The sequence below is a fragment of the Cibotium barometz genome, chromosome 21 (genome assembly GCF_041138505.1).
Source record: "Cibotium barometz isolate CiBa-2024 chromosome 21, ASM4113850v1, whole genome shotgun sequence".
Lineage (NCBI taxonomy): Eukaryota > Viridiplantae > Streptophyta > Polypodiopsida > Cyatheales > Cibotiaceae > Cibotium > Cibotium barometz.
The window spans coordinates 13556147-13568220 of record NC_141066.1 but is presented as its reverse complement, the minus strand read 5'-3'; the positions used below and the strand labels follow the sequence as shown (position 1 = coordinate 13568220).

Here is a 12074-nt window from a genome sequence, read left to right as displayed (position 1 = left end):
CAATAGCAAAGGCGAACTCCGCACATACTCAGCAAGCATAGCAACATGGAAGAGCAGGAGAATGCAACGACAGTCATCATCTCACAGCTGCAGCACACAGAGGAGCACCAGCAGTTATATGAACAACACTAAGGCCACCCTCTTTCTAAAGCAGCCGAGAAGGCGATCTTCAGAGCAGTTTGCAGCCAAGGTTTACACAAGGACAGGTAATGGATTTTGGGCATCAATGCAACCTTCCTTCTCAGTGCAACCCCTTTACTCCCAGAAGCAGGGCCTCTACCGTCTTGTATAGCAGACAAGAATTATCTCAAAACTGGTGATGTATCCTTTTCTACAAGTTCAATAAGGAGAGGTACTTATATAACCATTAGTGCACCACCGGCACTGCAACCCTTAAACATGCATTCAGCACCTCTTGGAGACATGATAACGCAAGGATTCCTGCCAGATAATCCAGGAAACCTGCGTATGATACTAGCTCTTATTGTCACAGTTTATCCGAACACTCTTCGGGAAAAAAAAAGCAATCACAGTGTAAATAAATAGTAGCATCAACAACCTCGGATTAAAAGAAACACGCAACAAAATCAGCTCTTACCTCAATCAACTGTGACAAGGCACCTTAAACGGCCGAAAAGGCAACTCTTGGTACTGGTTACTAAAGAAACCCACATGCAAGCAGCATGTCTTGAAACTTTGGTTGATTGCAAAACTGATAAGATGCTTCAACCTAATGCCAGCAATGAGACCCTGGAGACATGAGGGATCCTCTTGGCAAAAGCCTAGGAGAAAAATGTGCCCGAGATGCCAACTTAAAGAATGTCAACTTAAAGAATGTCAGCAGAAAGAAATAACGAATGTACAACCAGTAGACCATGACTCTCAAGAGGAAGCCCAGGAATGGGCAAGCTTCTTCAATTTCAGCCTCGTTGTTGTTTGATGTAAGGCAGTGTCCCAAATACCCAGTCCCAAAGTGCAGAGGTGATTCCAAAACTATTTGTCTGGGCTTTAAAATGATGGTTCAGGTGATATTTCTGCACAAATGCAATCACAAGACAGCTTAATACTCTACTTATCAAAGAAACCATCCCTGATTCAAGCCCTTGTACTGCTAAGCCCATACCTTCAACTTTCGAGTCATTTCATTGAAAGGGTTGCCATGATGTAGATAGTAATGGGTCACATCATATATGATGTAGCCAAGTAGTCCCCCACCAAAAGCAGCTGGGACTGCTTTGTAGGGAATCAGCAACCTTGCCAAGAGCCAAAACTGCAGAAAAACACGGACATACCCGACCTTTAAGTTTTCTGTTTTGGGGAAACAGACTTCATCAAAGACACGAATGCGTGAGAGCTGTATATACCGGAACAGCCAACAGAGCAGTGGCAGCAGGCGGAAACACCAGGCGATATCCATCCATTGGATGCTTATGGTGACAACCGTGAAGAAGATAGTGCAATGTATTCCCCCTGCAACCATGAGTGAAGCCGTCCATCAGTACTCCACAGCTCCTAAACATGAAACTCTGCATGACATGAAATCATGCATGCTAAGCAAAAAGGGCCCGTGATAAGGCTAAAAATATACACAGTTGCAGGCGATACTCACCAGTAACTAGATGTCTGTATGTGAAAGAGAAACCGATGGAGAGAGTATTCCATCAGAGTCCACAAGAAGACCCCGGAAAGCATCACAGTTGCCGCCTGTGTCAATGGAAGACCTCTTTGAACTGATACTACTTGATTCCAGGCCACAACAGGAAGCCATACTAATGGTATGACCCACCAAACCGTACGGGTAAAAAACTGGTTTAGAGTTGATTTGTATAAGAACCAAAACAGATTGATGAAATCAAAATGAATTGATGATGCATCTATTAATCACATTGAAAGGAAAATACCTCACAAAAGTCGTTTTCAAAAAAACGCGGTGTTTGTTTTGATACAATGGGTTGATGAACCCACTCCTGGTAAGCTTCTCCAAGGTGACCCACCTGCAATGCACAAAACAGAAAGGAAGGCTTGAAGCCCATTTCCTGATTCAATGACTCGTTCCACACAGCACACAAGTGAAAGTATAGCAAAATAGCTGGGTTCAAACCTGAAACACAAGAGCCTTATTGAGGTCCACTGTAAAGCCATCCTTGCCCATCAGAAACTGCTAAATACTAAACCTTCACTGCAGCCCAATGCACAAGACATAAGACCAAGTCTCGTGTCTCAGGTATTTACGCCTACTCTGTATTGAAAACTTCTCACAGCAGTCACTGCGTTAGCTTGTCTAAGTCATACAGAACTACTCTAAAAATGGCATGTAACCACCATAGTTTAAACAAGGTCTTGTTGCATGTGCTTGTATATGGCATGTACTTGCATGTGGACATGTGTGATTACAGAAGACCAGAAGAAGAATAGTAATAGGGGACGTGCATTGATTGGCAAGTTCCGAGTTTGATAAGGTGCACTAGGCCACCCTTGTCCACTGCATGACTAGCCATGTAAGGTGTGAACATGCCCACACCAATGAGCCCTTGATGCCTGCACACTGAGGTTATTTATACGGGCACAAACTGATTTCCTACATAGACACCCATCTACATATCACAAAAGAACATGTGGCATAGTGGTACAAGGTTTCCTTGTGATCCAAATTTGTTGGGGGACGAACATCAACACTCATGACAGCCGTCCCAGAGCTCATAGGAGGAAAGCTTGTATATATATACATATGTATACATACATACATATATACATATATATACATACATATATACATATATGTATGTATGTATACATATGTATGTATGTATGTATGTATGTATGTATATATATGTATATATGTTTGTATGTATACATATGTATATGTATACAGATGTATGTATGTATGTATGTATATATACATACATACATATATACATAATATATGTATGTATGTATGTATAAATACATATGTATATATACATACATACATACATATATGGGCTCTTCCGGGAATGGATGGAGCGTAAGCCATATCAAACTAGAGCGAATCAATATCCAAGAAACGCAAATTTTCGGTTCTTCCATAATTTTTTTTAAAACGAAATGTCTCATCTGACTGATCAATTGGTTTTGTTCAATCGTATTTGTATGTTACTACCATAACATGCAAATAGTGATCTGCTAGAAAATGGACCCCAATGTGATAGATAGTCTTTGGCCAGAAAAACCAGCCATCTTTTTCGAGTTTATCGACAATCTTCCTGTCGATAAACTCGTTTTTTTTTTCTCTTTTCTTTCCGTTTACTTCTACCAAAACGAATAGATTTGAATCTAATCGCTCGAATAACAAAATTTTAGTTCTAGAATAGGGGCTGTTCATGTCTTATCCAATTTGTGTCTTCTCCTCGGTGCTTTATACCCAGGGTTGCGGTTGCGGTTGCGGTTGCTTCTATATATGTATGTATGCATGTATATATGTACAGAGCGATATGTATGTATGTATGTATATATACATATGTATATGTATATGTATGTATATACGTACAGAGTGATATGTATGTATGTATGTATATATACATATGTATATGTATACATATGTATATATACATACATACATACATATCACTCTGTACGTATATACATACATATACATATACATATGTATATATACATACATACATACATATCACTCTGTACGTATATACATACATACATACTTATCACTCTGTACATATATACATACATACATACATACATTTATATATGTATGTATGTAGGTATGTATGTGTATATGTACAGAGTGAAGCCTTGAAAGAGGGACCTTCACTATGATATACATCTAGAAACAGTGAAAAAACAATTCAAACTGAGTTGATCAATCTGTTGTAGTTGATAGTAGCTGTCCTGCCGAGATTGTCATAAAGATTGACGGAAGTAGAAGTACTTATCAATCTTTAACGAATGGAAAACCATCTGATATCGAGCAACCCATATAGTTCATAGTGCCCAAAATCACAGCCAAGCAATAAAGAGAGCATAAATATCTCTTGTTGTGCATATGTTCCAAACATAAAAAAGTTCTTGGAAAAAGTGACCCCAAGAAATCTTACCACAAGTAATCCAAAAAGTCTACCCAAAAAAGATCTATTGTTTGAACAATACCAAAATTAATGCTGCACTATTTCTTTCTAATGCCAACAAGAAGGGCATTTAGCAAACACACTATGCCTAAATTCTCCAACAGGGAATACTCCAGCAATACATCTCCACATGAAAACTTTTTGTTTCAGAGGTAAATTGCTGCTGTAGGCCTAATCCAACACAGTTAGGTCCAGGTACATAACACCTAGTGACAATCGGTGCCACCATTGTGAGGGGGACTCTAAAACTTCACCAAACGAACACCTTGGTGTTAAGGCAGAAGCCTAATCCACCACGGTTAGCTCCATGTGCATAACACCTAGCGACAGTCACTACCACCATTGTGGGGAGGACTCTAAAATCTGACCACACAAGCACCCAATCACCAAGAGAAGCTTGAAGATCTCCTTGGGCAGGCCAAAGAAGCAAACTAGAAGCGGAAAACCAGTCAAGCTCGCTAATGGGTCAGAGTCCCAAGAGAAGCAGGGCCTCCAACCGGCAAGTACAAATGGACGCCCCATGGTGCAATGGTGCACAATTGCCGTCTATGCTAGGTGGAGAATCTTTGGCTTCAATGATGGTGGCTCGAGTTTCAGAGCTAGTAGGACTCTTCTCACCTGCTCTTCAGTGTCTGGTGTCATGGAGGCGCCACAGGACGGCATGTCACTGGATTTGTCTTCACCTTGGGAGGATATGCTAGTGCCAGTGGGGGTGTCTCCATTGTGTAAATATTTCTTGGGGACAACAACCGGAGTTTTTGCTTTGGTGTGTACCAGCGGTAGTATTACTTGGAGTATGTTCCAGAGCAGTACTGATGGATACAGATTTGGTGAGGAGTGTTGTTTCAGGTTCTCTTTTCTTCCTTGAAGGTGCATTGGAGTTTGTGCAAGAAGGTAGTGTGATCCATCTCAACCAATGCATTAATGGCTGGAGTGTGGATAGCGGAGTTTTGCCATGCCATACTTTGGAGTGTTCTTCGCATAGGCTATTCTGAGATACTGCAGATCTAGGGAAAGATGGAAACTGTGGGCGAAAAAGAGACAACAAAGGAAAAGAAAATGTGTAGAAATCTCTGTGGTTGAGGGAGATTACGTACCTTTGGTTTGACACTGGGGGGAGGCGTTAGGGCAGAGAGGAGGGTGCTGTTTCTGCGTGTGCGCGGGCGAGCGAGCTCAAACCTATCTGTGGTGAAGATTTTGGGGCGGGGGGTAGCGATGCCAACGATGGCCGGGGATCCTTTTGGGACAGTCAAAACAATTTAAATTGCATGCCTTTGTCTTCTTTTGAAGTAGAGGCACCATTAAATGTCACTTTTTGTAAGTCCTTCAAATTTCGATGTAGCTTGCCTTGCATGTTGGAGCCAACTTGGGTACTGCAATTCCTATCCAAAAATCCGTCGGATATACAGAGTTTTTAGTGGGTGCGCCTTGTGGGAATCCCGGATCCTTTTCGGATAGTCAAAACCATTTAATTGCATGCTTTTGTCTTCTTTTGAAGTAGAGGCACCATAAGAGCCTCAAATTTCAATGTAGCGTCCCTTGCATCGACCACCTCGACATTAGCAAATTTTAAATCTTCATCCTCAAATTTTGAAGGTATTTTTCAAAATTTAAAGGTCCGAGTACATTGTACCCGAAGTTTTTTTCCAAACATTGAGGTGGTGTGCATGCTTCAGAAAGGGTGAACGTGCTTCGTGAATGAAAAAGAAAAGGAAATTCTTCTAGAAATTCTTCAAAGTAGGCCCAATAGTGTTGGCACTTATATCTAGAAGAGTTGAGTGAGGCCAATTACATAGTTTTTGTTTTTGTAATTATAGTTATTCTTTACAATATACTACAAGCTAACCTAGGGTATTTATAGAAGAAGGATGATTCATAATCTTGATGTTTAGATGTATATTAGGTTCATGATTATCACAATATAGTGGCAAGACAACCTAGGGTATTTATAGAACAAGGATGATTCATGATCTTGATGTTTAGATGTATCTCAGGTTCATGATAAAATCAAATCTATAAATTTCTTAGTTTTTCACATTGTTAAAGACCATACTTTTATGTCATAAAACTCTTCAAGCTGTGATTATAGGGATTATGTGGCCAAGAATAGGTTGTTGAGACTAGATAGCATTATCCACCAATAGTTAGAGTTTTTCATGTTGTGCAAAACCAGAGACTCACTCTCGACTTGTGCTATGATAGCTACAAAGATGATACCCTGAGCATGTAAAGGACCTACTTGAGGCTTTGCCTTGGTGGGGTTTCATGGTAGATTTCAAGTACCTTCAGTCGCTTTCCTTGGGCTATGAAGATAAACTAGAAGTGGCTAAATCCTCACACCATAAAAAAGAGTTTTTCACGGTACGACCATTTTCACGGTGTATGATTTTTTACATCATGAAAAACTAAACTTTTATGCCATGAAAAAAGAGTTTTTTCCATCACAAAATTTCACCACAATATGGCCAGTTCACATTGTACAATTTTTTCATGTTAGAGTTTTCTCGATTACAGCCATTTCACGATGCACAAATTTTTCACGCTGTGAAAGAACATTGAATTACATGCAATGAAAAGGGGCAAAGGAGTGGAGGGGTTTGTCTTTTACACCATCTCAAAGTCTTGCATATAATATTCACAAGAAAACCTCCACATTTTGAGGCTGCACCATTTTTACAAACTCCAATGCTAACTGTGCTTGTTCAAGATCACAACTGGAATGGGTGACCTCTCGGAAGCCTTTTTCTCAACATAGTTTTGAACATACTAACCGTACACATAGTTTTAAGTTGTTGAGCAAGGAAAGCTAAGCTACTTGGCCATGCTTAGGCCTCACTAAGGGACCCCTTAACGCACATAGGTGCACCTAGGATCCCTCTTTGCATGGATATATACATAGAAACAAAGAGAGACAAATTGTCCATGTGCATTCTCAAGCACTTGAGCTTACTTTTGGGCATCATCGAGACCTGAATTGGATTGGCTTAACATTTTTACTTCACTTTTGCATGTAAATTAGTCTCTCATTTCCTACTATGCCAACACCTAAAAATAAAAACATCTAGAACCTCAAAAAATCCAAGTAAATTACACATTCCAAAAAACATCTAATTTTTAAATAAAATTTTAATAAATCAAATTTTAATAAAATTTACCAACCCTTGAGGTCCAAGCCTCAAGTATAACTTCCAATCACATCTACCAACCCTTGAGGTCCAAGCCTCAAGTATAACTTCCAATCACATCTACCATGCCTTGGACCCATCATATGTCTTTGAGTGTAGCCCCAAGATTCATAACCTTGGGGACTCTTATTCCCCCAATGGACCTAATCCTTTGCCAACCACAATAAGTCAAGACCCACTAGCCATAGAAGTAGTACCTTCCCAAACAAGATGGTCACGTGCTGTAACAAACCAAGTGCCGGGGAGAGTAGAACAACCTATCCTAGGATTCGAGAAGGGTCAGTCACCCATTGCACAACCAACAACTAGTTCCTATCCGTTTGGATGAGGAACAATGGACATGGGGAAGGGAAAAGAAACAATTCATTCCTCAAGCTAGCATGAGACCCACCCAAGCACCCGTGATGACTTCATTTGATGCCAATACGTAGTCTATAGGTCTCTCAAACATGGGACCGGTGCCCTTGGAAATAGCATAACCTAACCCAATGGGGTACAAGACCATAAATCCAGGAGTAGAGAGTAATGTGCACCCACGTCCCTATGAACCACTGCCACCTGGATACACATAAGATATGTTGATGTTAGCAAGGAAAGTAGGAAGGGGGGTTTCCATGCAAATAGCACCCCTACCAAGAGCCCAAGACTAGGGCAGGACAAGACTAGTCCATATCTCTAAAATAATGAGAAAATATAATGGAAATGGAGAACCAATTCAATATCTTGAAAAATTTGAATAAGTTTGTGAAGCTTGTGGACGAATGGATGACCCCACCAAGATCTGTGCATTTGGCATTTGTTTAGAAAACAAAGGCCAAATGCACATCTAGAAACCAAGATCTGTGCATTTAAACCACTAGTCTGCTTTGTTCAGAAAACAAAGCAGACTAGTGGTTTAAATCATTAAACCCCAATGAGAAACAAACATACAAGATCTTTAGACAAACCTTCATTGTCCAATTATCTCCAATCAGAGCTAGATGGAACCCAATATCTCAAATCTATACGCTTAAGCAAGAAGAGGGGGAGTCCATAAGAGATTGTATTGCCAGAGCTAAGTACCTTCTAATGAGGTGCAATCCTCAGGAAAGGCTCAATGATCTATCAATGATTTATTGATTCATGATTGGTTTAAAAAGCAAAAGATTGAATGACCATCTCTAATGGTCCAAACACTACACCTTTGATGAGTGTTGTTGTGAGGCAGTGGAACTAGTAGACAACCTACATGATAGGGATGTTGAAGTTATTCACCCAAATTAAGAAATAGGAGAAGTATCATGTAAGGCCTTAAATCTCAAAGGAACCCAAACATCAAAGGAAAAGATGCTTGTTAAGGACATGAGTATTGAAGAGCTGGTTGACAAATTGCTTAACCGCCACTGCATTGGGGGAGTCTACGTCTATAGCTAGTTCCAACACACCACCATAGGGAGGACACTATATGCTAGCACCACAACACCAGCAAAACACATATCATAGACACGCTCTGTCTAAATCCAAATGCACATACATGTGATGGCCTCTATATCACCAGCAGCAGCCACACAAGAAGAATATATATTGGAATTAGATGTGGGGAACACCAAAATCACAACTCTAAAGCACTTCAGAACTCTGTTGATATCCTCTACAGTCTTGCTGACTCAAACTGACACCTGAACACTCTCTAATTGACTTAAACTGACACCTGAACACTCTCTAATTGACTCAAACTGATGCTTGAACAATCCAAACAACAACTCTCACAAAGCCCACTTCAAGCTTGATTCAACCCTAAACCCTCAAACCTTAAACCTTATTCCAAACAAACTCTCTCAACAATCTTCAATAAAAAACAACATGCTCATCCACCATAACTGATGCCACATGAACCAAATTCATCTAGAACAGAACCACCCAGCAAAAACATCATCGTCCCCTATACAACATATTTATATCCAAACCCTTTACAAAAAACAATCTCAACAACCCTGAGTCATGGGCTCAAGCAAAAGGAAAACAAAACACAAAAAGGGGGAAATCTTTACAGATGCATCCCATCATCAATCTTCAAAGATTCATCTTCATTTGAACAGCTTCCATCTTCAATGTGGTTGAAATCTACAGCCACTACATCTTCAAGCATAGAAAGGAACAATTGAGCAAAGCACTGGATTGATCCAAGTTCTAACAGAGCTTCACTCCCAGAGATCCTAGGGTACCTCAACCTTCTAAAAGATCCTCTGTTTCCTTTTGCACCCTCTGATCTGGACAAAACCCAAGCCTCCTCACACTACTCCCACGTCTTCTTCCACAAAAAACATTGTTCTAATAAGCATTCACAAAGCTTCTTCAAAATCTTGGCTCTTTTGACCTTTCTCTCATGGCTGCAAAAGCTCCTCCTTTTCTTGGAAATTAGGATGATCAGCTTAGCTCCTGGCCTCTCCTTTTCTTAACTAAAACTGGCAAAAGTTAGCTTTATTTAAAGGTGGCCATGCAAAAGCCCCTTATTTCTATGGTTCTAATCACGCCCAATGGGCTTATTCTCATTTTTGAGGTTTGGGTAGGTGCATGTCTTAGGTGCATGTCTTAGGCACCAGAGCCTGGACACTAAAAAACCTATCATTATTTTCCTAACTCCCTTTGGTTAGAGCATTCATGCTCAACCAAATCCTGCTGGCTCACCAAGATGGTCCTCAAGGAAGAATAGATCCAAGTCCCAAGAAGAATCTTCAGGATTGGTTGGAACAGCCTGCATCAATATGCAGGTTGCTATCCATCACCAATGAATCCTTCTGGATAGTCACGATCCTGCACCAGTATGGCTTGCCATTCATTATCTTGGAATGCCACTGATCATCCAAATGAGCCAATTGATACAAACCATTCACTCTCTTGGAATGCCATTGATCATCCTCCAAATCAGCCAACTGATATACAAGCCATTCTCACATGCATGCGCACTACCTTGAAGGGGCCCTCTCATTTAATCTAAAACTTAGTCTTGAAGGTATTATCTAGCCTATTGTTGTATCTAAGAACTAAATCTCCCTCCTTAATGCCTTTGTCTTTGATAGTTTTATTGAAATGTTCAACCCTTTGGCTGCTTAGTTGAATGCAATGATCTAGGGCTTTCTCTCTAGCCAACTGCAATTCTTGGAGATCCAACATTATGGCCACTTTCTTGATGCTTCAAAAGGAACCGCAAACTAGGTATCTCTACCTCAATAGGCATCATGGATTCTTTCCCAAATACAAGATAAGGTGAGAAATTAGTGGGTGATCTGACTGTTATCCTATAAGGTGAGAAATTAGGGCTGATCTGACTGCTATCCTATAAGCCCACAAAGCTGAAGATACATGTAGATCCCACTACTCGGGATGCTCCTCCAAACATTTGGTCAACATAGTGCACAGTTCTCCATTAAACCTCTCTACTAGCCCATTGCATTGAGGGTAATATGGAGTGGAATACATGTGTGTAATATGTAATTTTTGCATCAGTTCTTGTACCACCTCCAGGGTTAAAAATAAGGAGCATATCCTAGTATGGTAAAAGTAGAGATGGGTTGGCGAATCTTTCTTTGATAGAGTTTGTAGAGTTTGTAGGAAACTTTGGCGAATGTTTGTACTACCTCTCCTCTGAATCCTGGTCTCTGATCAGTCAGCAGCTCCAAAGGCATGCCAAACCTAGCGAAAATGTCCTCAAACATAAACTTGGCTACCTCTTTAGCAGTTATGTTTCTCACACACTTGGCTTCAACCCATCTTGTGAGATAATCCACTCCAGTAAGTATGTAAGTCTTACCCCTAGCAGTAGTGGGCAAAGGACTAATGACATCTAGTCCCCACTTTTCAAAAGCTCCATATAGGACACAATGCTCTTCCTCAGCTCATCCTTCAAAACTCTTTTGCCTTGCTTCTGATAGGGCTCACAACTCCTGCACCAATGGTATACATTCCTCCTTAAGCTAGGCCAAACATATGCAGCTCTGCCAAGATTTTCCTGAGGGCAAAATGCCCCCCACACACACCTTAATGGCAGGAGGGCAAAATGGCTAAAATATCCTCTTTGCTAGGAACTCTCCTCAAAATCAAGTCTTTTCCCTTCATGTACAGCTGATAATTCATAATGATATACTGCAAGGCTTTCCTTTTATGAATCCATACTTCTACCTTTTAGATATACCTAATTCAACCCCCTCTTTACATGTTGAATTTGCACTTCTTGCAAGTACTCCACTCCTTTAGTTTGGGGGTTTTTTGCCTTCCAAACAACTTGAAGCTGCCTAATAACCAGCAAGCTATCCCCTTTTATGATAAGCATACTGATCCCTTTCTTTATGCATTATGGAAGTCCATATTCCAAGGTTGCATACTTAGCTTCATTTTTGCTATGTACTAGCAGCGTAATCCCCTCTTTAAACACCTCTTTTTCCCTTGGATCCAATAGAACAATGCCTCCACTTGCCATTCCTGAGCTCCTCTTGAAAGCCCTATCAAAGAACAAAGTATAAGCATTTGGCAGCCCTATTTCTGGGTTCTTCAATCTGGTCACTTTCTTCTCTACTATTGTTTCCTCATTCAATACCACAGGGTTCTCCCTATATGTCAAGATGTCAGCCAATATAGCTCTGGTGCTGTCCTCCACTATACAGGTAAATTTAAACTCCTACAATTCTATTAATTACCACTTGGATAACCTCCTCGAAGACATATCAGATTGGATAAGACGAGGGAGAAGAGAATAATGGGTCAGGATGATGAATGGTTTAGGGAGCAGATA

The 12074-nt window shown here is 40.5% G+C and overlaps 1 protein-coding gene across 4 annotated transcripts; it reads right to left on the bottom strand.

The window, feature by feature from the left end:
- Positions 1–540: 540 nt before the first annotated feature.
- Positions 541–5741, bottom strand: LOC147626871 (dihydroceramide fatty acyl 2-hydroxylase FAH1-like). 4 transcript variants are annotated; one of them, XM_086815393.1, is made up of 7 exons: positions 5219–5741; positions 2102–2179; positions 1902–2021; positions 1610–1806; positions 1365–1470; positions 1124–1270; positions 541–1034 (listed from the first exon to the last, which is right to left on the bottom strand). In XM_086815393.1, the coding sequence occupies exons 2-7, from the start codon at positions 2150–2152 to the stop codon at positions 921–923; spliced, it is 735 nt and encodes a 244-aa protein (XP_086671519.1). In that variant the 5' UTR covers positions 2153–2179; positions 5219–5741; the 3' UTR covers positions 541–920. The 4 variants fall into 4 exon arrangements, with proteins under 4 accessions (XP_086671519.1, XP_086671520.1, XP_086671522.1 ...); XM_086815394.1 differs by lacking the exon at positions 5219–5741 and adding an exon at positions 4740–5194; XM_086815396.1 differs by lacking the exon at positions 5219–5741 and adding an exon at positions 4740–5190 and having other exon boundaries at positions 542–1034; positions 1902–1994.
- Positions 5742–12074: the final 6333 nt, after the last annotated feature.